Source organism: Oryza glaberrima, chromosome 9 (genome assembly GCF_000147395.1).
Source record: "Oryza glaberrima chromosome 9, OglaRS2, whole genome shotgun sequence".
In the NCBI taxonomy this organism is placed as follows: Eukaryota; Viridiplantae; Streptophyta; class Magnoliopsida; order Poales; family Poaceae; genus Oryza; species Oryza glaberrima.
Genome location: NC_068334.1, coordinates 9,645,120 through 9,671,889, shown reverse-complemented (window position 1 = coordinate 9,671,889; position 26,770 = coordinate 9,645,120). Strand labels below are relative to the sequence as shown.

Here is a 26,770-nt window from a genome sequence, read left to right as displayed (position 1 = left end):
AATCTGCATTTGTTTTTCTATTGCTATTTGTTTCTTCTTCTTCACACAAAAATCTGCACAAGTTGCGGCCATGTAGTAGTATCATGTTTAGAATTTTTTGGGTCACACTCCAAATGATGTTTCTGGGTAATTTTCTGAATATAAAAACTTGCTGCCTTAGATTGAATTTTAATATTTGTGCAAGTTGTATTTGGAAATTGGGAAGTAGAATAATGGTAGCATTACCTTTTCGGTTTATGTCTTCATGAGAGGAAAAAAATGAATCTTTGCTATATCTTTTCACTTCCAAGTTTCTGGATGAAAATGGATAGTATTCCGTATTTGTTATAATCACAAACTTTTTTAGACTTGCTGACTTGCTTAGATTGATTGATGCTTATTCTACTTCTAGTACATATAAAAGCAAGCTTGTCTTGTCTTGACGTGGGAGTAGGACCTACTAAAAAGTTTAGGGATCTTTTTTGGTAGAGTAAAAGCTCAAAATGACGTGCTAATAACTTCAGGAGAGACCTAAACAGATGCTTCTAAGTAAAAGCTACCTTGCGAGAAAAAATGATTTTCTATTGTGCTAGTAATTAGTAAATAAATGGTTCATGTAGTAAAAGAACTGAACACTTTGGTACTCCCTCCTTCCCATTTTAAATGTAGTCGTAGTTAATGTTTGACCGTCCGTCTTATTTATTTTTTTATGATTAGTATTTTTATTGTCATTAGATAATAAAATATAAATATTATTTTAAGCGTGACTTATTTTTTAAAATTTTTCATAAATTTTTCAAATAAGACGGATGGTCAAACGTTGGATACGGAAATTCACAGCTACACTTGAAATAAGAAGAATGGAGCAATGTAGATGTAGCCTGGTAGGTGAATGAAATATCTATAACCAGATCATGCCCCAACCTTAATTCAGACTCCATAGAAACGGCGACAACTTTTTTAACTGAAAAAATAGCATCGCATGCGCCCATGAACCCATATGGTCTTTGAAGTCATAAAAATAAACTATTTTTTAACTCAATTAACTAATTTTTAAAATCACGTAAGTACAGGTAGTTCTACTACTGGAGAACTTGCAGTATTCAATGAACAACACAGCGCTGGAAGTTGTACAACTGATTAAGAACAAACCGTGAAACTTGGAACGTTGCACGTCCATGCAGTTTGCCACAGTTAAACGACTAAAAAACAATAAGGAATTGACAAACATTTAAGAGCATGTATAACATTAATTAATACTCCGTATTTTATGTAGTTCATAACCTGAGAGTCTGCTACTCCCTCCGTATTTTAATGTATGACGCCGTTGACTTTTTAATCAACGTTTGACCACTCGTCTTATTCAAAATTTTTATGCAAATATAAAAATACTTATGTCATGCTTAAAGAACATTTGATGATAAATCAAATCACAATAAAATAAATTATAATTACATCAATTTTTTGAATAAGATAAAAGGTAAAACGTTTGTCAAAAAGTTAACGGCGTCATACATTAAAATACGAAGGGAGTAGCAGACTCTGAGGTTATGAACTACATAAATTTGTTTATATATACTCCCTCCGTACTCGTAAGGTCAGTCCCAACCCATAACACTAGACATGGTTTCCATAAACTTTACATCATCAAGAAACTAGTACTAGACACTACTCTTCCAATGCAAACACCACTATTCTATACTTCAATTTAATGCTACTTATCTCACATGATGTCTTGGATATTGTGTAGAAACAATGTCTCATGCAAGACATGATTTCCTTCTCTTTCCTCATTTATTCACTTGCCACATCATTTTTTTTGTCCTAGGTGGCAACTTATTTAATGCTATGGACACCATCCTAGTCATTGGGTTGGGAACGCCCTAAAGGAAGTCGTTTAGGACAGCAACACGGTCTCCAAAACATAACTTTGACTTCTTATTTCTATAAAAATATTTATTGAAAAGTGATATATGTATACTTTTATGAAAGTATTTTTCAAGACAAATCTATTCATATAATTTTTATATTTTTAAACTCAACAACTTGAGAGTTATTTATTATTTATGTTCTCAAGGTTTGACTTAAACATTATCCTAAATGATTTCCTTTACGAGTACGGAGGGAGTATGAAACAGAAGACGAGTACGGAGGGAGTATGAAACAGAAGAAATGATTGAGAAACATCGTTGTTGAGCTTATTATGAACTCTTAGCCTTTTATGAAGAAAATTTCGCTATATGGTGAATATGAAAAAGAAAAAGAAAGATAATAAAATATCATTTTGACATATATGTGTGGTTACAATTTTTATTGTCTCTATCTTTAACATACCCTAACAACTAAATCTGTGCCAAAAATAAATATATGGTGAACATATCCATGCAGCCTGAGTATACAACAGTAAGCTGTGCACCTTATCATTTCAGCTACTTCTGTTTGTTTGTCAATGCTAATATCAGAAAGTGGAGAATATCACAGCAGCACTATTTTTAATTGGGCTCCGCTGACAGAATGTTCTCTTTCTCAAATGGACAAAAGCAAAAGGTTATAGAGGGCACTGTTGTTCAAGGACACTTGGCATGTATCATCTCTGTGGCAGCAGATTGTTTCCAACCTTTGCTATGCATTGCTGTGCTTGTGCTTGTCTCTCTCCGGTATGGGAGATGGACTCTTCAGTGCTATCTTTTCTTCCCTCCCTCTTTCCCTTTTTCCAATTCAAGTTGATGTAGATATATCACAAAAAGTAAGCAACAATATCTGATGTCCTTTATTTTGTTGTAGCCTTTTGTTTTGCTGATAAATTCTTTAGTTTTGTGCTATAGTACAAATGCATTTTTCATGGTGGATCAACAAGTCGGAATTTATGCGGTGGTCGAGAGTAACCTCAGTTGCCTGAGTTCAATAAAAACTTTCTTTTATCTAAAAAAATACTATTAACAAGCCAGAACATGAAAAACTATATTCTTTCACATTAGAAAACTAAACAAAATAATCAGTTGACTAGTATAACCATGATTTCATAAACTAGCTAGCATGTCACCCGGATCTCACAAATTTATTTTTTCTGGTTGTTAATATTTTTGCAGCAGCGATGAGGTTCCACCATTTGGCCGTTTCCCCATACGTATCCCTCAAAGTCATGTTGATGCCCTCACTCACCGCTCATCACCATTTGGACGGCTGCTAAAGAAGACAAGATTGTGAGGCTGAGGCCACCTCACATGTTGTGTCTGTCCTGTTGTCACCATGAACGGTCATGCTAATTAACTTTAGCAACCGATTTAATTTTGAAAATTTATTTTTTTTTGAAAATTAATATAACTTTAGCAGTCATAGTAAGTTAATTTTCAAAAAAAAAACCGATTTAATTGTCTCTTTTTTGTTCTTTTGCACAACGTGCACTCACACCTCTGAGAAAGTGTGAAATCCCTAGACCCCAAGCATTCTAGACTACTAGACCTCAACCATCTACTTGGCTATAGGGGGTGTTTAGATCTAGGGAATAAATTTTTGGCGTGTCACATCGAATATTATATAGGGTGTCACATGGGGTGTTCGAGCACTAATAAAAAAACTAATTACATAATTAGTCAGTAAACAATGAGACGAATTTATTAAGTCTAATTAATCTGTCATTAGTAAATATTTACTATATCACCACATTATCAAATCATGGAGCAATTAGGTTTAAAAGATTCATCTCACAAATTAGTCACAATCTGTGCAATTAATTATTTTTTAGCTTATATTTAATACTTCATATATGTGTTCAAACGTTCGATATGAAAGGGTATAAAATTTTTGTGTGGAGCTAAATAGGGCCATAGTCCTAAAAACTTGGCAAGAGACGGGTTGTGTCATCCATTCATTTAAGTGCATCCAGACAACTGTTGACGAATACCAAAATGTGATGTCACATTCACTGAAAAACTCGTAATTTATTTATGAGTAAATAGTAAATTTCAATGAACCTGAGTTCGTGTTGTAGAAAAGATGGCTGCCGCAACTCTTACAAAGCTATCAACGGTTTGATTTTACTATAGAAAAAATCATAGAGAATCTAGATTTACCCACAAGTCAACATGCCACGTTAGCCTTTTCAAGAGTTCTATAAGAAAAAAAAAACTGTACACAATATTAGCCTTTTCCTATAGAAAACACAATAGTTTTGACACATTAACATATCCTTAGATTTTTATGATCTTAAGGTTTTATAAACCACACCGTTAACTAATTTAATTAATATTGTAGCACAATGAAAAATATCTACTCCCTCTATCCCAAACAATAGCAATTTTAGTTATGAATCTGGACAAACCTTATCCAAATTCATATGTACAGATTTGAAGCTAAGAATTATTAGGACGGAAGAAGTAACTTAGATAGGTACAACATTTAGTTGATGGATTTAATAACCTCATAAATTTCGGATACAAGTTTAGAATTTCGTAGTTTAGTAGCTGAAAGAAAAAATAGTTACTAGTATGGTTTTATAGAACTATAGTATCTATATGTAGCATGTCAAAACCCTTATAGGGCCTGTTTGGCTGGCATGGCTGCGGTGCAGCCGCAACCAGCTGTAGCGGCAAGCAACACAGCCACAGCCGCTCATAACATGCATCGCAGCCGCATCCATAGCGCTGCCACGTAAATGGCTACCGAACACACCCGTAATCGTAAGTAACTTGTACCAAAATATATGGAGCTATTGTAAAATTTTCTATTTATTTCTGCAGAATCCCTCTAATAAAAAATGTTGGGTGATCTTAGTACGTACGGACCACAAGCCCTTGCACAGCATCAAATTTACATCTTGCCAAGTTGCCACTAAACTTGATCTCATTTGATATCAAAGTACGTGGATCTCCTACTTGTTCTCGAAAAACAAATTTGTTGGAGATCTCACAGCCAAGCATTTTAGCATTGCATCTGCTTGAAGCTCACATCAGCGTCAGCAACAGGATAGCACAAGGCCGGAGAGCTTATGGGGCGCACAGTGCAACCAGAATGCTGCCAAGATCCCTCTCCAATCGACAGTGAAAGCCAGCAGGCACAGTGCATCACATCACCTCGCTGGTCCATGTGATCTTTCTGCTAATCAGATTAGGTTACACGTAAAAGAGAAACTAAACAGGGACAAAACTGTCAGTGCACTTCTGCTCCCTATCTGATCTACTACCCCTCCGTTCCATTCTAAGTGTTGTTGTGGGTTTCAGTGTCTAACGTTTGACCATCCATATTATTTAAAAATTTCTTATGATTAGTATTTTCATTGTTATTAAATGATAAACATAAATAGTACCTTATGCGTAACTTATTTTTTAAATTTTTTCATAAAATTTTTCAAATAAGATGGACGGTCAAATGTCGAGTACTGGAACCCACAACTGTACTTCAAATGGGATGGAGGGAGTACTATCCAAAATAAGTTTACTTTTAGCCTCAATCATTTGTCCCAAAATAAGTTCGTTTCTATCCTCTCGTATATCTCGGTCCGCAAAAACCTATTCCTTTAATACCCCTGGCTTACTCTCACCTACCCACTTAAGAATACTACTTTTATTAATGTAGGGTACTTTGGTTCCTCTATCTTGTTTGTGTGTGAATCGTCTGCTGTACTGCACCTGCAGTAGGTGTCACTGACACGTGGGTCCCACCTGCTTCGGGCCCACATGTCAGTGACACACTGACACATACTGCATGTGCATTACAACAGAGGATCTGCGCTCATCTTGTTTTTAGCATCTAAGATAAAAAAAAAATGAAGTTATTTTGAGTTGAAGGAAGTAACAAGGGAATAAGGCTCCAGTCATGTGAGCCGTCCAATCGGTTTGATGGACGGCTCGCACAAACTTTCTTGGACTTGCCTTAAGAATGCCAGAATCCAGAGATGCTATTCAGATCAGAACTCAGAGAAGTTTGGCAATGGAGTAGGAGTAGTTCAGTCTGGCCAGGATCCAGATCGAATTCTCTTGTACATCCTCTCAGCGGCCACATGCAAGTCTCGATCCCGAGAAGTCATGCTCTGATCTGAGAGGAGTTTAAAAAAAAAAAAACAGCACATGGTACACGCGTGTGTGAGAGTGGTGCAGGTACTAGTATAGCAGATAGGAATAACTCAGACAAATCTGAGAAAGAAGATACCCTTTCCACCGTTCCACCTACTCCTTCCAACTGTACGGACAAAATATGCAACTGGAACCATTGAATGCTGAGGGGTGGGTTAGCAACTTAGCATCATCCTTTGGCATATTGGATAAAAAAACGAAATAGCATATTTGCAAATGAAAAATAATTTGTGAATAAAACTTTTATACACGTGTTCTTAACGATATAAAAGCAAAGGCTGGAGAATAAATTACGATAAAAAACCCCTAAAATCAACTTCAAATTTAAGGTTAAACATTTAAATTTTAGCTGATAAGTATAAACATAAGCGAAAAGATGAGGCTGTTAGTACCTCCGTCCCAGAATATAGCACCTTTTAGCTATAAATTTGAACACACAATTATTCATATTCATATTTTAGGATAAAGGTAGTAGCATATAACCGTATAAGGCTTTATTCGGTTAATCTCCAAAAGGAAGTGATTAGTGGAAGTTAAGGGGGATGATTCCTCTCCAAATCCCCTTGAGATTAACCGAACAAGGCTTATATCCATCATCTTTCAAGATAATTGATCAAGCTGAGTTTATAACAATTATTTAAGAGCACAAATGAATGGATTAGATATTATAAAAGTAGAATAGTTGGTTTATAAAAGTTATCAAAGAAATACCTGATGAAGAAAGTTTTCAGAAAAATAATATTGTATAGAAGCGTGAAAAGCGTGCCTGCCATAATCCATATTCGGTAAGTGGAAAAGAACAGGACCTAAAGTTAAGGGATTTTCATGACCTTGCATCGGATCAGACCACATAGAAGTACTATTCCAGAGAAGATCGTGCCCTGCTGGAGAAGGACAAAACAACGAGTCAGTACCATGCTGGCAAGGTACTGCTCTGCTAGACATCACTGCAATATGAAAGTTTGCATATCAGATAAGCCATGCTTGCTCAGCATTGTCTGAATTAAGCAAAATTTTCACATGGTTGAATTATGAAACAAATTGCAGAGTTTTCTGTCCGACGCAGGGTTCCTTCAATCCTTATCTACAGAATAAGCGAAGCTCAAACTTCTAGTTTTCTTGGAAAGAGACATGAAGATGAAAACACAGGCTGGGGATCTGACATTTTATTACCAATGGGGCACGCTAATAAGTATCCCATTCAGCAACTAGGCAGTACTAGTACTCCGCATTTACAGACATATGCACAGCCCACATGCCATGTTCATTTTGTTTCAAATGAACACAGATCTCCAGAAACTAAGCCAGCCATTAATGATGTAATACGACCAGATTAGCTGCAAGTTGCCATCTAAACGCATGCAGGCTTACCAGTGATTGCATATTTTGCTTTTCCAACTGAATAAGTAATATAAACATACCTTGAGAATTTGAGAAGTCGTAGGACCCTCTCCAGCAAGGAGTATGACAACTTGACAATTAGATGTAGATCCAATCTGTGAGGACTTTCCTTTCCTTGTAGGGACATTACGTAGTAGTTGTAGTAGTACCTATCATCAAATACAGTCTACAGACAATGAGATATAAGTCTTTTCAGGGTAATGAATCATTCACTCATGGCATGACTGAGATATTCCATACCTTTCATGGAGGATTCTCTTTCCTGATCACCGCTGTTATGCATGGCTTCACATGATGATAATGGTTGCTTTCAGTCACAAGCCAAACAAAGAACAGAAAAAGACCCAGAAGGAACAGCATCAACAGTTGCGTGCCAAAATTCATTTGCACCACAAGCTTTATAGCCATTCCTTTCGAATTTGCAGCTTATCTTGGTCCCATGCAAGGAGCTCCATTCTTCTTCATGGTGGAATGTTATTTGGATAGCACGCGCTGGGGATCCAGATGAAGATCATGCCTCAAAATATACATTTGGTAGAAACAAATTGGGAGTACTAGTGATAGCAGAGGCATTGAACATCTTCAATTTGCCCCTAACCATTCCATTTTTGGATGGCAGCAAGATGTACTTCCATTCCAATCCAGAAGCTTTGCCAATATTAGCTGCATTACAACCAGAAAAGGGGGAAGAATGACTACACCAATCATCCAATGTTTGTATCTCAAGAACTTTATTTTCTAGTTACTAACATAGTAAAAATCCTATTGAAAAATACTATGAGAAACCTGATATCTTTAGGGGAAAAAAATTAAAAGCAGCCATAACCTATGTGTTATGATGATAAAATGTATTCTTTGAACGTTTACACAGGATTCCGGGATGCAACAGTCATGGCAACACAGAGGCCCTTTGCCAGGTACCTGAAAGGTCAAATAATAACTACAGGTATCAAATTTTGTCTTAAAAAAAAGCAAGGACACTCATATGTCCTACTTTCTAGACCAACCATGTGCCTCATTGGCAGTGACACTTGTAATGCCTCTCAGCAAGGGAGAAAAACACAGAGACTGATCTAAGCTCTTGTTGGTGCATTTACTTTGATAGAGATACCAACAACTGCAATGATGTAGGCTCATTTTTCTGCGCAGTAATATTTTCTCCCATGTGAAACTGTTAGTATGCTTCATGTGATAGCATCAGTACTTGATAAGGCCCTGAAATGTAATCATTTTGCTTATCTGTTAGGAGTGACAAATGGCCAATCTCTTGTACTTTTGTTCTTAAAAATAACAATTAATGAGCCCCAGGATCTTATGTTTGTCAATGTACCTTGTAAGTCATAAGTATAGGCAATGTAAGCATGCCAGGTCTAGCTTACGTGGATTACAAACAGGGCAACAAGTTCCATTGAAAGAGCCAAATTTTGATATGCCTCTCAAGTCTCTATTCTCAACCTAAATAATGAGAAATATGAAAAGTGTCATCATATTATGAAGTATTTTATCTTTCTTCTATATCATTTACAAATCCCTGTTACTACTAGATGCACTAGCTAAAACTATTTTGCGTACTAGTGCTGCTAAAACTATTTTGCTTACTAGTGCAGCCTGGACGTTAGTAAAGATTGCACATATAAACTGATTTGAGGGAAGCAAGAAACATGACCAATTATCCATATCAGGTCAGAAATGATGGCACTGGATATTGCCAACAAAATGATTCATGCACATACAAAAGATCCAGTTAGCACGATCTATGTTCTCAATCAGTTGAGGGCCACAGGAGCCCCAGGCACCCAACAGCCCTTGTGCTATAAATATGTAGTTCATGAAGCAAAGAAATCCAAGAAAACTAATTGGATCCTTCTGAATATCTTACCGTATCCACATATCAGCAGCAATGTCCAGCCAAAGGTATTTCTGCTTTATGAAAGCCACAAGTAGTATTGCCATATTCCATTTAGGTCAAGAAAAACTGTCCAGTTTTCTTCATTTGTATAAACACAATAAATAGTAATAGTACAACACAATATGCATAGCTATTTTTAGATGAAAATTGGATTATTTTGTGCTTAGGTTCAAAAATTGTTAGGGAAATGATGTATTGATGTTGCAGGCGAAGACCCAAATATGTGGGCTGCATGAGGACTTCTAGTCTAGACCAAAACCAATATGGTACTAAACTTAAATTAGTACTACAAACTTGGTCATGGAAGCTGCCAGAAGGGCTGCAAAGCTATATTGATGGAACAAAAAGAAGGGGCAGAGACGCTATTGGTATAGAATCATTAGGGTGAAAACACCTAACTTTGAGCTTCTGTAGTGCTCCATATTTACACAGAGGTAGCTGATCATTCATCAGTCAGTGAATTGCAGACAGCTACCCCTCACATTGATATGTTGCACAAAAAAGTAACTGATTGTGATTGAGTTACCATGTAAAGTCAATGCAAAATTCTTCAAGTTATTCCACTAGTTAATCTGGATATTTTTGTACTGTAAAGAGAAAATACTGCTTGCTTTTCTTTTTTCAGACATTCCAAGCTTTCACATATTCCATGACTGAATTTCAGCAAAGACATGTGCTTCAGTAACTGTTCTTACTCCAGTGATAAAATGTGCTCTCAACACAAGCAACCTATTCAAGGTTTCCAACTTACCATTTACTTTGACTAAATAATGCTACACCAATATGTCAGCACACTAAGCCGTTAACATTCTCAAAGATCTTACACTTCTCATGTAAAATCTCTTACAAGATCTGTTTGCATCAGCAACTGTGAATTTCCGTAACAAATCATTTCCAACACAACATTAATATATAACGTATTCCTCTTTTAGGTGTACGATGTTCACACTTTTATGCTTCTTAACTTGAACAGAGATTTAGAGCTTTTCATTGACATTGAATAAAACTTTACTGAATTGGTTGGAAAATAAGTTTAACAACGTTCTTGCAGTCGATTGTAATGTCAAAAATAATTTTGTGCAAGATTCTCTTAGTTCTTCGTATCAATTTAAACACAAACCTAAGATCAGTTGCATTTTTAGCTTTTCAAAACTAAATTAGTCACTGAGTTGAAGACATATCCTGCAGGGGAACAACAACATCCATCCGTAATAAGCAATTCGTAATCTACAGATCATAATAGAAACATAACTTCATCTGATCTAAAACCCAAGCATCACATTACATAATAATAAAACAACAAGTACAAGAAAACGATCTCGTAGTGGATTTAGAGACTCTTTGCTTGAACAAAACAAACTGAATTTGAAAAAAAATAAGTAGCTCACATCTTTGCTCAAGCTATGCTCGAAGGTAGTAGTAGAGTTACCAATCGAGCTCACGCGAAATCTTCCACCAAGATCGCCTTCTCCACCGCCACCACCACCTCCACCTCCTCCTCCTTCTCTTCCTTCCCCTCTTCTCCATTGCCTTCTCCGCGATCCGAATCAGCGATTCCTTCCCGGATCCCCTCGACGCAGCCATTGTCAGAACCAAGCTTCTCGCCCCGCTCCTCCCCGACCACCACAACCCTATCCTCCTCGTCCCCGCGCCCTCCGACGACCACCTCGTCTCCGCCCTCACCCCCTCCGCCGCCGACCACCACGACCTCGTCGGCGCCGCTCCCGCGGTCGCCTCCCACCCCGACGAGGGCATCCGGGATGTCCCCGCACGTCGGGCCCGAGTCTTCCACGCATCCCCCGGCGCCGCCGCCACGCGGCGGGAGGAGGAGGTCCTCGTCGTCGTCGTCGTCGTCGTCGGAGAGGGAGAAATGGGCGAGGCGGGACGAGACGGCCATGGCGGCGAGGGAGAAGGCCTCGGCGATGGACTCCGGCGGGAGGGCGCAGTCCTCGAGCCCCGCGTCCTCCAGCCGCGGCGGCCGGACGGGCTCGCCGCCGGCGAGGAGCTCGCCTTCGTCGGCCATCTGTAGCGGCGGCTTCGAGAAGTAACCACCGGCTAGTAGAGTCGGCGACGAAGGGGCCTTCGTGGGTTTGTATAATTAAAGGCCTAGCCCGTGGGAAGTGGGCTTCCAATCGGCCCAGGCAGCCCGCAGTAGAATTTCTTTTCTTTTCTTTTTTAGAAAAATATACAAATACAGACACGCACAAAACACATGTACGCTCGTCCTTATGAACGCTTACACGCGCACTCACCTTACCCTTATAAACACATCTAAAAAGCTGTATCAACATATCTTACAATTGATGAAATCTTCACAAGCGTCTACCACAAATGTGAATAATCATGTCAAGTTTAGGAATAATAAACGTATCCGAATATATTCAATGTTAGACTCGTTTTGCCGCATATTTTGAATAAAAGATGATGGTGATATATAGTTCAAATGTATAAAAGAGATCGACTATAAATCAGACAACACATCCTAAGAAATGAAATGCGGAGACCACTGTCATTAGCAGTACTACTACGTTAATCGTAAGCGTACGCTGATTTCTTTTAGCAGGTCATGTGGATTAACCCGTCCAAGCGTACGTGGGCTTATCAAGGAGGTCAATTCGTGAATGTCATCATCTTAGGGTGTATTTAGTACACGAAAAACTAGAAGTTTGATTAAAATTGGAACGATGTGATGAAAAAGTGAAAGTTTGTGTATGTATGAAAGTTTTGATGTGATAGAAAAGTTGAAAGTTTAAAGAAAAAGTTTGAAACTAAACTCGGCCTTACGCTGGAAGCTCTCAGAGGTTCGTTTCCATCGTCGCTGCCTAAGACACAGACCCCGGCTGAAGGGAGGAGACTAAGAGAATAGATGGAGACTCTAGAGAAACATAGTGACACTGGTTGTGTCTAGTTCCACGTTAAAATTGAAAGTTTGAAGAAATTAAAATGATGTGATGGAAAAATCGGAAGTTTAAATAAAAGAGTTAGAATCTAAATAGGTCACTGTCATCATGGGCAGCTCGCGGGCGTAGCGTAGTGAAAAATAAACATCCCCGTGTCATCGAGCCGATGTCACATGTCGAGATGGATCGTGCTAGGTGGTGATCGAGTATGATGAATAAATTCCCCTGTTGGTAAACCAGTTGTTCTGCTGGATTATCGGAGTATCTCTTTTCTTGATATCGATTGGGACACTATGAAACTATACTTGGTATCAAATTATCTCACCTGTTGTATAAATATTTTTTTTAATATCTGACCACTATTATTGGTGATAAGATTGCCTTTTTCTTCTCAAAGTTGCAAAATTTGGTATATCTGATATGTTGATTGGACTATCCACGTATTTTTGATAATCAACATACATGTTTTCATGGTGTACATGCCGTGAGAAAGTCCCAAATTCCTATGAAAAGAAATACCATCCATACAAAATAAGCAAGCTGCAACGAGGATTGGAGGTTAAAAATACATCATCCACGTTACGTTACTTCTGACACCGATGAGACTGGACCATACAAATTGGCTAAAGTTGACAAAACTATTGCCATCAGATATGACTATCATAAAAGAAAAATGCAAGATAAAATAAAATTATGACCGAGTGTCGACAATATCATATCGCTATATTATTAATACGTCCAAACAGACAGGAATACATACACCGTTCTTGGGCACCACATATATATGTCTATGACAAAAATGCTAGATAAAATTATTGCTGAGTGTTGATAAGACCAGTTCACTACATTATTAATGCGTCCAAACAGATAGTAACGGATACACCGTTGTTAGGCACTGATGAGAAAAAAAACACACAAATCCACATTGTTAGGTACCGACGAGGAAAAACAACCACAAACCCACGTAAAAAAGCTGGAATTCATGAGTGGGAACTGAAGATCCCCTTCATCGCGGCACCTTTTCTATACACTGATGTATCGTGCCCAGGTTCGGTGAAACAAAGCCACTCGTTTTATCATACTCAACATTAAATCTTCACCATCCTTAAACACCTTCCGTGAACAAATAATTTTGAAGATGATGACACAAGTACAACTTAATCAGAGATATTCTATAAGCTTGTCCGGTGGATGTAATTAACTAGTAGCCACATAGGCACCAGGAATTAACGAACTACACAATATCCTATCAAGATATCCTCTCCATTAAGCATCTTCGTGAAAGCAAAAGATGAACTCATGTGAAAACATATTGTATTTATAAAACATTGATGTTAATGAATAATTATTAATAAAATAAACGGTTTCTCTACTTCTGTGTGTTTTTCATCAAACAGTCTATGCCCAACTCGAATTTGGATTTGGATTCAACTCCTTTATACATAATGTTGCTATATATTAAATGTTTATATCTATATGTCTATACGCATATATCTATATGTATATAGAGTTTTTACACACGAATACCTATAAATTAGAATTAATTTTTATTTAGTTAATATTGTTGTTTTCTTTTCATAAACTTATTTTCTCAATTTGTTTTTAAAAACCCCATCTACATCTACATGGGTTGGGCTCACGTGCGCTGGGAGGCTCCGCTAGGAGTCAAGAGGGAGAATCTGGATATACACTGTCTTAGATTCAAATTTAGAAGTGGGAATTTTTGGATAGCATCAGATAACTATTTAGCCTTGTCCATTCTTATTTCTTCGTACTGAATTAGGTTCACTTCATAATCAGTTTCCTTTCCTTGTCGGTAACACGTGGGTGGATGTATAAGGTGCGGATTCCATAGAGTTTGTGCACAAATCTACCACTAGCTAGTATAGATGATTGGTAGTACTTCTGAAAAAAAAAAAAAAAAGCTACTACATCCGTTTCAGAATGTAAGTCATTTTAGCATTTTCCACATTCATCTATATAGATTCATTAACATCAATATAAATATGGAAAATGCTAGAATGACTTACGTTGTGAAACGGAGGAAGTATAAATGATTAAATTTGATACTCCTACTAATAAGACAAAGGTATTTTTTTTTTGAGTTAAAGACAAAGGTATTTAAGGACAACAAATTTTTTCTCCGAGTGATTTACATCACTGCTACAGTGGTACGTCCTATGATTACAGCATGTTAATTATGACCCAGCACTGATACAGGACGAAACGCGTGATATTTTGAGAATGAAATAAAATTTTCTTATACACAAATATACTATGTTGCTAAATGCAATTAACAATTACTATAAAAAGTATAGTTTTTACGAGAGTGATTCCCCATTTCAATTTATTTTACTTTTAATAATAGAATTTATTTCGGTCTTTTTTAACAAACTATAACTATATAACTAATTAATAAAGTTATAGAGGTTGCAATATGTAAAAGGAAAGCCACTTAGAACAATAGTCTAAATACAGAGATATCACTACACCTTCATATATGTATAGTTGACGATAAACTACATACTAGCTTTTTTAGTGACTCACAAGTTATAGGTAATCTTTTAGCCTTATCTTTCGCTTATGCTTATACTTATTATCTAAAGTTTAAATTTTCAACCTTAAATTTGAAGTTGATTTTGGGGTTTTTCATCAAATTTTATTTTAGCCTTATCTTTCGCTTATGCTTATACTTATTATCTAAAGTTTAAATTTTCAACCTTAAATTTGAAGTTGATTTTGGGGTTTTTCATCAAATTTTATTTTTCAGCCTTTGCTTTTAGGTCGCTAAGAACATGTATATAAAATTTTCAATTACAAATTATTTTTCGTTTGGCAAATATACCGTTTGGCTAATTCAAGCCAAACGATGGGGCCATTTATCTTCCTCAAAGCAGGAAACCTAATGTACAAAATCAGCATACGATTGCGGTGCCGATCGAATTCCGCCTCACATCACCGTTGGTGACCAACATCAAACCGAAATGGAACATATCATTGGAGTGTAATTAAGTTGTAAATTAGTCATTCACCCAAATCTTACCACCGCCACCGCCATCAAGCTGACATATGTTCCAAATAATGGCCACTACAACACGAAGAAGAAGATCCTCCAAAGCAACGCCTCCACTGAGGACCGTCGTGAGATGCTGCCGCCGCTAGTCCGGTAAATCGAATCAAGGTTTTCACTTGGAGACCAAAAGTGGAGGGATAGAAAGATGTGATGATGTGAAAGGGCATATCACTACTACAAAAGTGATTTTTCTGTACGAGGCCCCTTGATTTTTGCAAACGGACCATAACTAGTGGCGTCTGCAAAAATCGAGGGTCATTTTTGCATGCTGCCCCTTAAGTGGCCCATATGGAAAAATCGATTTTTCCATACGGGCCTCTTAAGACAGCCGCATGCAAAAATGAGCTCTTAAGCGCCCGTATGGAAAAATCGATTTTTCCAAATTTGAAAAATTTGGAAAAATAAAATTTGAAAAATTTGAAACTAGTGTATCTCACTCATATGCACTTCAAATTAGATGATTCTTTTTTTTCTAAATGTTTCTAAAATCATCCTCTATTATGTTATTGTGTTCTTACTGCTATTATTTTGGCCATTTTTTCTTGTGACTTTATTTTATCAATTAAAACTTTGAATTTCAAAACTTCAAATAATATTTTGAAGCAGTAATTGATTTCAGCTGAAAAAGTCATCAACAACAAAGTTGTATAACACATCAAGATATATAACTTCTATTTTGGTCATTTCTTTATCCGACAAAGATTTTTGTAAGATTGATCATAAAATGTACATCTCTCTTATAGTTTTATAAACTATATAAGACATATGTACATTTTGTGAACAATCTTACAAATAACTTTGTCGGATGAAAAAATGACCAAAATAAAAGTTATAGATCTTGATGATTTATACAACTTTGTTATTGATGACTTTTTCAGTTGAAATCAATTAGTATTTTAAAATGCTGTTTGAAGTTGTTATAATTTGAAATTCAAATTCAAACTGTTCAAACAAAGTCATATAGAAAAATGACCAAAACAAAAGTTATAGATCTTGATAAGTTATACAACTTTGTTGTTCACAACTTTTCCATTTGAAATCATTTATTGATTCAAAATATTATTTGAATTTCTTATATTTTAAAATTCAAATTTTATATAGCTCAATCAAACTTGGATGGAGAAATGACCAAAAGAAAATTGGTAGATCTCAATGATCTCTACAACTTTGTTTTTGACAACTTTTTCACAATAGTTCATTTAATACCACAAAATTAGATTTAATGTTCATTTTTATCTAGAAGTCTGATTTGCCTCCTCTCGCTCTCCACCACTTCAAAATTTCAGCAACCTTATCTCCAACCTTATCTTCTCTTATCTCCTCTCCACCATTACTTCTCCTCAACTCCCTCCCTCTCTCTCTCTCTCTCTCTCTCTCCCCCTCACACACAGCAAGACGGGCGGGCGTCGGCGACACCGAGGAGGCACGCGGTGGCGGCGGCCGAGGGCGGCGCGGCGCGAGGCGGCGGCGGCAAGGAGGCATGCGGGGGCGGCGGCGCGGCGCGAGGCGGCGGCACGCGGCGGCGGCCGAGGGCGGCACGCAATGGCACGCGGCGGCGTTCGGCGGGAGCGGCCGCCCGCGTGGATATCTGCCTCCTCTACCTCCCTTCGTCGTCGCCGGCGACTCCCCCGCCCTCCTCCAACACGGATCCGGCGGCGGCGCCCACCCCCGCGGCGACGACGACCTCGGGCGGCGGCGCCACCGCCATCCCCTCCTCACCGCCCCTCCCCCCTCCTCACCGCCGCGGCGGCGGGGGCGGCTCGGCCGCCTCGGGTGGCGCCAAGGGCGGCGGGGGCGGCCGATCTGGAGCCGGCGACGCCGGCGGGCGGCGGGGGCGACGGATCCGGAGCCGGCGACGACGGCGGGCTCCGGGGGAGACGGATCCGGTGCCGGCGACGATGGCGGGCGGCGGGAGCGACGGATCCGGTGTCGGCGACGACGGCGGGCGGTGTGGGCGACGGATCCGGTGCCGGCGACGCCGGCGGGCGACGGGGGCGATGAATCCGGCACCGTGCGGCGGCGGGCTAGGGTTTGGGATATTTTGGATTTTTATTTTTTTTTGTTTGCTGAATTTATTTTCGCATGCGGTTGGTATAAGCAACCGCATGCGAAAATGGGATTTTCGCATGCGGTTGGGCCGGCCACATGAGAAAAGGGTGATTTTTGCAGACCTTCTCTCCCATGCGGTTGCCCCAACCGCATGCAAAGATGCCTTTTGCCCGTATGGAAAAAGCCTTTTTTACTAGTGTATAGCCTAGTGGTTGCAGTGACCTGAGTAGCACCTTAAGGTTCTGAGTTCAAATCTCCATAAGAGCGAATTTCAGATTGGATTATTTAAGTGCTAAGTTTCATGTTTAATGGGCTAAGTTTCTAATTTTAAAAGGCTGCATATATCCGGTTGGATATAGAGGCCGGGTAAAAAAAAAAAAAAAGAAAGATGTGATGATGCCTCCTACAAAGAAAAGCACCCGGGGGCATTGGCCTAGCCAGGAGGCCAGTAAGGAGCAGTGAGACTGAGAAGCCAAGTCCGCCTCTAGCCATTGCATCGCCATCGCCCATGCGTGACTCTCCCGGGACCATACCATGAGAAGCCTGAAGCCCCACGCTATCGCCCATTCGATCTTTTATTTTTCCTTCGGCTGCTTCCGGCCCGTACCTCTAGATAGAGCTTTCGACGACGGTCTAGCCAATCAACAATTATCCTAATTATCCTAATAAAGAAAACCAGTAAAGTAGTAGACATTCACTAAAGCTGCATAGTAGTGTTTGATTTTCACCGGTTAATATTTTTGTTCTTTACAGACTCTTCATTCATTTGTGGATACTCGAGGCAGTCCCGCTATAGGCTATAGCCCTTACAATTCTTAAACCAATGACATAATTAGCCAACTAAGGGCACCCACAATGATTATTTATAGGCTCTCTACAAGAGATCCATGTCAGCATATTTTTCTATTTGGAAGAGATTAAATAAAGAGAGAGAGCAAAGCTATCTACTAATCTAGAGATAGTCTATAGAGAAAAATAAGGCAATATATTAGAGAGCTATAGATACCCATGTAGACATAATATTGAGGTGGTTTATTATTAATCTAGTCTATTGCTGAGATGTACATGTTTTATAGAGAGCACCTTACTTTACCATTGCGGGTGCTCTAATCACAAGGCAGTCCAGTTAATTGAACAGATAAACTTATACCAAATGGGCAAATGCTTAAATGCTATACTAACTTGGGCATGGTTGCCACAGATAATGACTAAACTTGCACATCTACTGATCTTATTTAAGAGCCCTAGCTGGCTAGCTCCCACCATAAGCTAGCAGTAGCACATATAGTACTGCACGAAGAAGAACTACACCATGGCGCAAAATGAGCAGGTGATGAGCACGGAGGACTTGCTCCAAGCTCAGATCGAGCTCTACCACCACTGCTTGGCCTTCATCAAGTCCATGGCGCTTAGGGCCGCCACTGACCTGCGTATTCCCGACGCCATCCACTGCAACGGCGGCGCTGCCACCTTGTCTGACCTCGCCGCCCATGTCGGGCTGCACCCGACGAAGCTCTCCCACCTTCGGCGGCTCATGCGCGTGCTCACTCTCTCCGGCATCTTTACCGTCGTCCATGGCCGCGACGGCGAGGCCACCTACACGCTCACCCGAGTCTCTCGCCTTCTCCTCAGCGACGGCGTCGAGAGAACTCACGGCCTCTCGCAGATGGTGCGCGTGTTTGTGAACCCGGTCGCCGTGGCTTCTCAGTTCAGCATACACGAGTGGCTCACCGTCGAGCAGGCGGCCGCCATGTCACTGTTCGAGGTGGCGCACGGCTGCACCCGTTGGGAAATGATAGCAAACGATTCCAAAGACGGCGGCGTGTTCAATGCTGGCATGGTAGAGGATAGCAGTGTCGCCATGGATATCATCTTGAGGAAGAGCAGCAACGTGTTCCGGGGCATCAACTCGCTTGTTGATGTAGGCGGTGGCTATGGCGCCGTAGCTGCAGCCGTAGTGAGGGCATTCCCAGACATCAAGTGCACGGTGTTGGATCTCCCTCACATCGTCGCCAACGCTCCCAGTAACAACAACATCCAGTTTGTCGGCGGTGATCTTTTTGAGTTCATTCCAGCAGCCGATGTTGTGCTACTTAAGGTACATCCATACAAGTAACTTTTTCGATATAGTAGTTTTAACTAGTAAGTGGCTTGTTCAATAATTTGAAATTTTTGTCTTAATTTTGCGTGTGGTTTCAGTTTATTTTGCACTGTTGGCAACATGACGACTGTGTCAAGATTATGCGGCGGTGCAAGGAGGCAATCTCAGCGAGAGATGCTGGAGGAAAGGTAATACTCATCGAGGTGGTTGTTGGGATTGGATCAAACGAAACTGTTCCCAAGGAGATGCAACTTCTGTTTGATGTTTTCATGATGTACACCGATGGCATCGAGCGGGAGGAGCATGAATGGAAGAAGATTTTCTTAGAGGCTGGATTTAGTGACTACAAAATCATACCGGTGCTGGGTGTTCGATCAATCATTGAGGTTTACCCTTGATGCTCCTAGAGGTGTACATGTGCATCTCACCATGTGACCTACTCTAGTTCAAATAATTGAACAAAATGCATAATATGTTACTTAAAAACCGGTCGGTTGATGTTAGTATTTTGATTTCCTTTTATTCAGGAGTCAGTAGTGCGCACGATCACACCAAGGCCACCGTTCTCATTTTCCTATTATTGTATGAGCTATAATACGCACGCCGTGGGATGGCACGGCTTATGCGCATCGTGGCTCAAGTCTCGGGCATGTTGTTAGCCCAAAATTTCCATTCCTATATTCAACATAATAAGAGGAAGAGAAAACCGAAAAGCTGCAAGGCAGTTCGCAGCACCAAATCTATCTCGCTATGCTCTGTTTTGTGTTCATGTGTGTTCCTCTCTTCTGGAAGTGGTATCAAAGCGAGCAAAATGGCAATGCTTAGATAGGATAATCATTACTTGGGGAGGTGTTGATGAAAATCCGTGCTTGGCTGATGGTGTCAGAACTGTGTTGGTGCAAACTAAGTCGATGAACTCAACGGCCTAGGAGATCTGCTTGGCTCCAGTGCAGGTCCAAAGGTTGATGAGATGCGGGCGTGCCTGTCAGTTTGATCCTGTAACTGACAAGATATACAAATAGCAGAACAATAAGCCAATCGGCTGATAAGCCAATGGAGTAATTCCAGTCGATGCCAATACCAGCCGATAGCGATAGGATTTTGAGCTATCAGTTATATGGTTCCTGTAGAATCTGACACTAGGTGTAAATGAAGACAATCGGCTAATGATAGTGTAACAACACAATAATATAATCTAATAGAAACTAATTGGCTAACAGTATGATAGAATAAGCACTGATCTAAAGGTAAAAACATACATCAGCTAGAAGTTCGATGTCATCAAATCCAAACGATTAGATAAACAGTGAAACCTTTGTTGCGATCGGCTAAATCCAACTTGTATGTAATCTTTATAAGCCAATGCAATATCTAGATAACTCATCGGCTGAAACCTAAATGAAACCCTTATTGGCAATCAAAAAGGAGGCTAGAGGTTATGGTTCTAAGCATGAGTAGGGCTGATGCAGCGCAAAGTATGAAAAAAAACATAATATTTATACAATCAAGCCCTTGACTGATTTTCAGAGTGGTAGATACCTTAGCTAATCTAATCTGGTAAAACAATTTAGCCGATACCGACATAAACCCAAAAATGAATCTTAGCCGATACAAGTAAATTGAACTACCAAACTAAATTAACTAAGATATATGATAGATAGGTGCTTACATTGACCATTTTGTAATCATAGAACTGCTCCATGATATACAGCTCACTGCCAGCATCGGAAACTATATAAAATATATTATAATGTATGACTTAACAAAATAACTAAAACGAATATTGAAGACGTAAGATTTTTTAAAAAACAATAAAGGTGAGGACCACGTTAGTAAAAAAACAATATAAAATATGAAGAGAGGGGATTGGAACCTTGATTGTGTGGGTAGAAACAAAAGAACCACACCAACTAGCCCAGACCTCTAATGCTATCACAAAGGGTCTGCGCAAAATATTCTATCATATGAGGAGGTTAGCATCACTTGTGTTGGTGAGATGTTTACCATAATGCCATCATAATCAGTACTAACAAAGCGGTTTATATTTACAATTAGTTTCTGGCACGGCATATTTTAAAATAAGTTTTCTTAAATAGGTTAATTTACCTAATTTTCAGGGGTAAGGAGAAGGCCTCATGGATGGTGGCCATCTGTAGTAGTGTGACGGCTTTGCGATGGTATCGGCTAGTAGAGTTTGTCACAATGTGGCTGTAGCACGCAGGCTTCATGGCTTTTTCCTAAGAGAAAACTGGGTAACGGCCCAGCCTCACCTATAGGTGGCCAAATGGGCTGCCTGGCCCGGCTTGGACCAGGCACGACCAACCTGGGCCGAGGTTAGTCGGGCCGACACGGCCCGACTTACATGCCTAGTCGGGCCGTGCCTACCCACGAGCTGCACCCATGGCCTAGGCACGGCTGAATAAGACTCGGGCTATGCCAGGCCAGCCCAAAGGCACTACAGCTCATCATGTTTTTCTATAAAATAAGTCTATTTTTGTTCCTCGTCTAGAGAGATGTGTCTTTTATGGCTGTAATAGATCTATTTTGTATCTCTCTTCTCATCTATCATGCCTCAAATGGCTGAATTAAGTCTATGGGATCCATCAACTATTTTTCTTTGACAGTGTCGTGCCGGGCTAGCCCACCGTGCCGAGGAAGCAGCCTAGGCATGGCCCGGCTATCGGGACGGGCCAGCAAGGGCCCAACCCAGTCAAGCCGTGTCGTGCTTGGGCTGGGCCAAATTCCCATGCCTTGGGCCAGGCTATCGGGCCTCGGGCCATATGGCCAACTATACCCTAGCTTTGTGGGCTTCCAACTGGCCCATGCAGTCCTGTGGCAGTCCATGCCTATGTTAGAACATAAAAATATTTTTGAATGAATTCTATGAAAACCAAACTAAATTTAAAAAAAACAAGCAAAATTTCATACGTTTGAAAGGAGGTCTTAAAATTCCAGTAGAACAATAATTTCTAAACTTAACGACATTAAGCATCGTCACAGATACAGATGTGAGAGCAACGACCTCGTCTCCATCTTTTCACAACGAGTTACACAAGCTCGCAGCATAGGCTGCCATGGCAGCTCACAAGGATAAACAGCCACGCTCACATCTGTTTCAGGTTATAAGACGCTCTGTTTCAGGTTAACATGCTCTGGCTTGCTGACGAATGATAGCTACTTCCTCCGTTTCAGGTTAGACGTTTTGACTTTTATCAAAGTCAAACTACTCTAAGTTTGACTAATTTTGTAGAAAAAAATAATAATATTTTTAACCCAAGACTAATATATTATGAAAATTTATTCAATTATAGATTTGATGAAACTATGTTGGTGTTGTAAATATTACTATTTTTTTCTATAGAGTTAGTTAAAGTTAGAGTAGTTTGACTTTGGCTAAAGTAAAAACATCTTATAACCTGGGACAGAGGTAGTAGCATCTTAACTTCCCTGTGCACAGTGCACACATGTGACATGTGAATAAGTTTTAAGGAGACTGAAACAAGTTGCGGAGCCATTTGCTCTTAAACTAATTGCTCTGTTTCACGTTAAGATATTTTGGGTTTGAGATGCCCTTGATAGTCACTAGTACATAACTCCTTTAACACTAACGGCCTTTGCCGTGTCAGGGGCTTGCGGGCCGTCACCACATCGTCATCTCAAACAGGCCGAAAAAGACACCGACAAAGATATTGTCGCGCAGATATAATCCGTATGCATGTTTCTAGAGCCCATCGCTGATGAAACCTACTGGAGACCAGCTTATGTTTAGGCCCGATTGAGATTATCTTTGTAATCTTTGTCGGGCCCTAACATATCACTAATGAGTCTCATCGTTGACGGGCACTAAACTAGACCCGATTGAGATAATATAAAAGCCTGTCACTAATGTTCGTCATCGGTGATAGGCTTAGTTTTATGCCCAATTGAGATAAATGAGTATCCGTCACCGATGTCCGTTCAGTGGCCGTTTCTGATGTCTATTGCACCCTATATAAACTCCAAACCCCTAGGGAATGGTTATCCCACTATTCACTATTTTGGTGGGAGATTAAGGGGGGCGGTTTTTGTCTTTTTTTTCAAAAAAAAAAGAAAATTCATAAAAGTAAGTGAAATATACTAATCAATTTCCATTAATTTTGTAATACTTATCTTACGAAATGTTTATCTAATATTTTGTTTACTTTTGCAGCGATGGATCAAAATTGGATGTACGGAAGAACTGTGCGACGTCATAGCAAAGAGTATAGAAATGGCATAATGAATTTTATAAACGCCTTGGAGGAGGATTGGAAAAGAAGAAACAATGTGTCGACGTTTGATGTCGCGATTCCGGTATTTGCATAGTATGGGGATCATTGGTACTAGGGTATACGCGAGACTGAGGTAAAAGAGACAAAGACGAGGATTTTTATACAGGTTCGGGCCCCTGAATTGTCAGGTAATAACCTTACATCCTGTTGGCCGAAGCCGGTCGTTGCTCTTATTCACCATAATCACACCAGTACAATATTTGGGGTAACCTATCTAACTGTTGTCGACATGGCGGTCTGAAGGTCTGATTCGTAGTCGACAACAGGGTAGTCTTCCTCCTCGAATCCGTGCCCGGCGAGATCAGAGATAACGCTTTCGTCTCTCCTGACAGTATCCAGAGACACCGTAGGGGACTAGCCGTGCTTATCCCTGAAGTCGATATCTGGCGTCTTGTCTTGGTGTATGTAGGCTTGTATGTTGATCTTTTGTCTTGATCTATTGTTCCGTAGATTGTGATGGGTGTTGATTGTCTTGATTGTCTCCCCTCTCCTCCTAGGGGGTCTTGTATTTATACCCATAGGTGTCCCCTTGTCCAAGTAGAACTAGGGAAACTAATATGGATACAATCCGAGTAGTCCTTGTCGTTTCGATGTAGAACTCTGGTTGTCTTTCCTTATCCGGAACTCCTCCTATATCCGCAGGTTGTTTCCGTATAGGACATGGTATGTGGTGGGTCCTGCCGAGATTTAGTCAACTACTATTAGGTATGTAGTATTCATAACCCTGACACAATGATTTTTTTTATATATGTTGATTTTAGGGTTATATATGTTAATTTTTATATATGTGGTTTAGTGAAGTTTATATGTTATGATTTGGTGATTTACCCATTAGTGAATTATTAGCATAAGTTTGATTTTTTTTTATTTTTTAGACTTTTTATTTTTTTCAATTTTACTAATAGACCCTTCCAAAAAGTTAATATCTAAAAGAACTTTAATTATTAAGTGTTTCGATTGTTTACCAACAACTACAAAATTAATATAATATGTAAGTAGTGGTCACGGCTACTTAACTGTTTCGGATAGGTTCTTAGCCGTGCGCGTAACGCTGAGATGTTATAGTTTAGTGCCATCGGAGTCGACACTAAGAAAACGGTTTATTTTCACAATTAGTTTTCGACACAGCCTATTTTAAAAATAAGTTTTTTAAAAAGGTCAATTTACCAAATTTTCAGGGGTAAGGGAGAAGGCCTCATGGATGGCGGCCATCTGTGGTACTGTGGTCACGGCTTTCAGATGAGTAGAGTCTGTGACAATGTGGATGTAGCACGTAGGCTTCGTGGCTTTCTGCTAAGAGAAAACTGGGTAAGGGCCCAGCCTCACCCAGGCTTTGTGGGCTTCCAACTGGCCCAGGCATTGTTGTGGCAACCCAATCCTCCGTTAGAACATAAAATTTTTGAGTGAATTCTATGAAACCTGAACTAAATTCTAAAAAAATCACGCAAATCACACAAGTTTGAAAGGAGGTCTTCAAATTCCAGTATAGAACATTAACTTCTAAAGTTAAGAACATTAAGCATCGTCACAAATACATATGTGAGAGCAACGACCTCGGCCCCGTCTCTCACAACGCGTTACACAAGCTCGCAGCGTAGGCCGCCATGGCAGCTCACAAGGATAAACAGCCACGCTCACCTCCTCGCATTCAGCTATCTCCATGGTCTCAAGGTCGACGGAGAACATCCAAGTCATATCTTCCACCGGAGCCAACACAACCGATCCGGCGCTCGCCGCCGCGACAACCATGGCGGCGCCGCCGCGAAAGTATCCAGCCTTGTACCCTGCCAATCCCATGGTGGACTCCTCTAACCTGAGACTCTTCTGAAGCACCCACTCGCCGTTGCTATGCTCACCACGCCATGTCGCAAACACCCTCACGACATTTTCCTCATCCAAACATACAGCACGCAACTTGCCATCGTTGTCACCATTGCCACCATCGACGATCGCTCGGAGCTCCGAAGCTCGGACACTGCCCGGTAAGCGGAGGACCTCGAGCTCGGTCCTCCGCTTGTCGAGGACTAGCAAGGCGTCATCACCTCCAATGGCCCAGAACACGGCGCCCGCCACGTGGCCGAGAAGGCGCGCGTGTTCAGAGCCCCGGAGATGTAGGCCACGCCATGCCATGTTCCAGGTAGGTTTGAACATGTACCAGCAGGCGCTGCGTGGCCTCGGTTTCCAGCTGTTGCTCCCGTTCGGGTCGAACACACAGGCCCTGACAGTGCCCATGCCATCGGACACGCCGCTGTACTCGATGTACACCACGCAGATCACCCGTAAGCTTGACATGATGCTGCTCCTGTTGCTGCTGGTCCTCGTGGGGTAGCCTTGCAGGAACACGCCGAGGCAGCGCTGGTGCTTCATCTCCTCCATGCGAGGGATCAGTTTGTACCGCCGCGTCACCGGCTCGCAGACGACGAGGTCGGGGAAGAGGCGGCGGCGGTGGCCGCGGCGCCGTGTCGAGCTGGTTGCGGCGAGGAGGAGGAGGCTCCCGTGGCTGTCCACGAGCTCCCAGGAGGAGAGGCCGCCGGGGAGGAAGTCGAGGGAGAAGTGGCGGCGCGCGTCGACGCCAAGCGCGGCGGCCGACGAGGAGGGGACGAAGGTGATCGGCCGGCTGCTGCGGCCGCGGCCGTCGGGCCGGCGGCGAGAACAATGGTAGAGGCCGGCAACCGGATTCGGGAGCCGGCGATCCATATGAAACGGAAAGTTGTCGTTGGCGAGTAGGCGGCGCCATCGCTTGCACGTCCCTGCGGCGCGGGCGAGCCAGACCGGCGACGCGACGCGGACGAGGATGTGCTCGAGGAGCTTGTCGGGGAGGTCACCCAGCGTCGTCGGCGACACGGCCGCCGACTTCGAGTTCGACCTCCTCCTCACCATTGCCTTTCCGCTTCTAGTCTTGTTGCTGCAATCTTTCCCCTTTGGCTCCATGGGAAGCAGCAGAGGTACAGGTCGTAACACTAGTGGGTTTTTTTTT

At 40.9% G+C, this 26,770-nt stretch overlaps 3 protein-coding genes across 9 annotated transcripts; 1 reads left to right on the top strand and 2 right to left on the bottom strand.

Annotated features, from left to right (window-relative positions):
• Positions 1–4,390: 4,390 nt before the first annotated feature.
• Positions 4,391–11,439, bottom strand: LOC127785430 (uncharacterized). 7 transcript variants are annotated; one of them, XM_052312876.1, is made up of 8 exons: positions 10,749–11,439; positions 8,782–8,906; positions 8,459–8,666; positions 8,278–8,372; positions 7,692–8,114; positions 7,472–7,600; positions 6,127–6,997; positions 4,392–6,012 (listed from the first exon to the last, which is right to left on the bottom strand). In XM_052312876.1, the coding sequence occupies exon 1, from the start codon at positions 11,381–11,383 to the stop codon at positions 10,799–10,801; it is 585 nt and encodes a 194-aa protein (XP_052168836.1). In that variant the 5' UTR covers positions 11,384–11,439; the 3' UTR covers positions 4,392–6,012; positions 6,127–6,997; positions 7,472–7,600; positions 7,692–8,114; positions 8,278–8,372; positions 8,459–8,666; positions 8,782–8,906; positions 10,749–10,798. The 7 variants fall into 7 exon arrangements, with proteins under 7 accessions (XP_052168841.1, XP_052168836.1, XP_052168835.1 ...); XM_052312877.1 differs by having other exon boundaries at positions 4,393–6,012; positions 8,549–8,666; XM_052312880.1 differs by having other exon boundaries at positions 4,394–5,051; positions 5,846–6,012; positions 8,278–8,666.
• A 7,204-nt stretch (positions 11,440–18,643) lies between these two features.
• LOC127784151 (acetylserotonin O-methyltransferase 1) lies at positions 18,644–20,222 on the top strand. Its single transcript, XM_052311347.1, has 2 exons — positions 18,644–19,480; positions 19,582–20,222. Exons 1-2 carry the CDS (start codon positions 18,695–18,697, stop codon positions 19,879–19,881), a joined length of 1,086 nt encoding a protein of 361 aa, XP_052167307.1. The 5' UTR covers positions 18,644–18,694; the 3' UTR covers positions 19,882–20,222.
• Positions 20,223–25,263: 5,041 nt separating this feature from the next.
• LOC127785269 (uncharacterized) lies at positions 25,264–26,770 on the bottom strand. The gene has a single exon (XM_052312704.1). It carries the CDS (start codon positions 26,722–26,724, stop codon positions 25,309–25,311), a length of 1,416 nt encoding a protein of 471 aa, XP_052168664.1. The 5' UTR covers positions 26,725–26,770; the 3' UTR covers positions 25,264–25,308.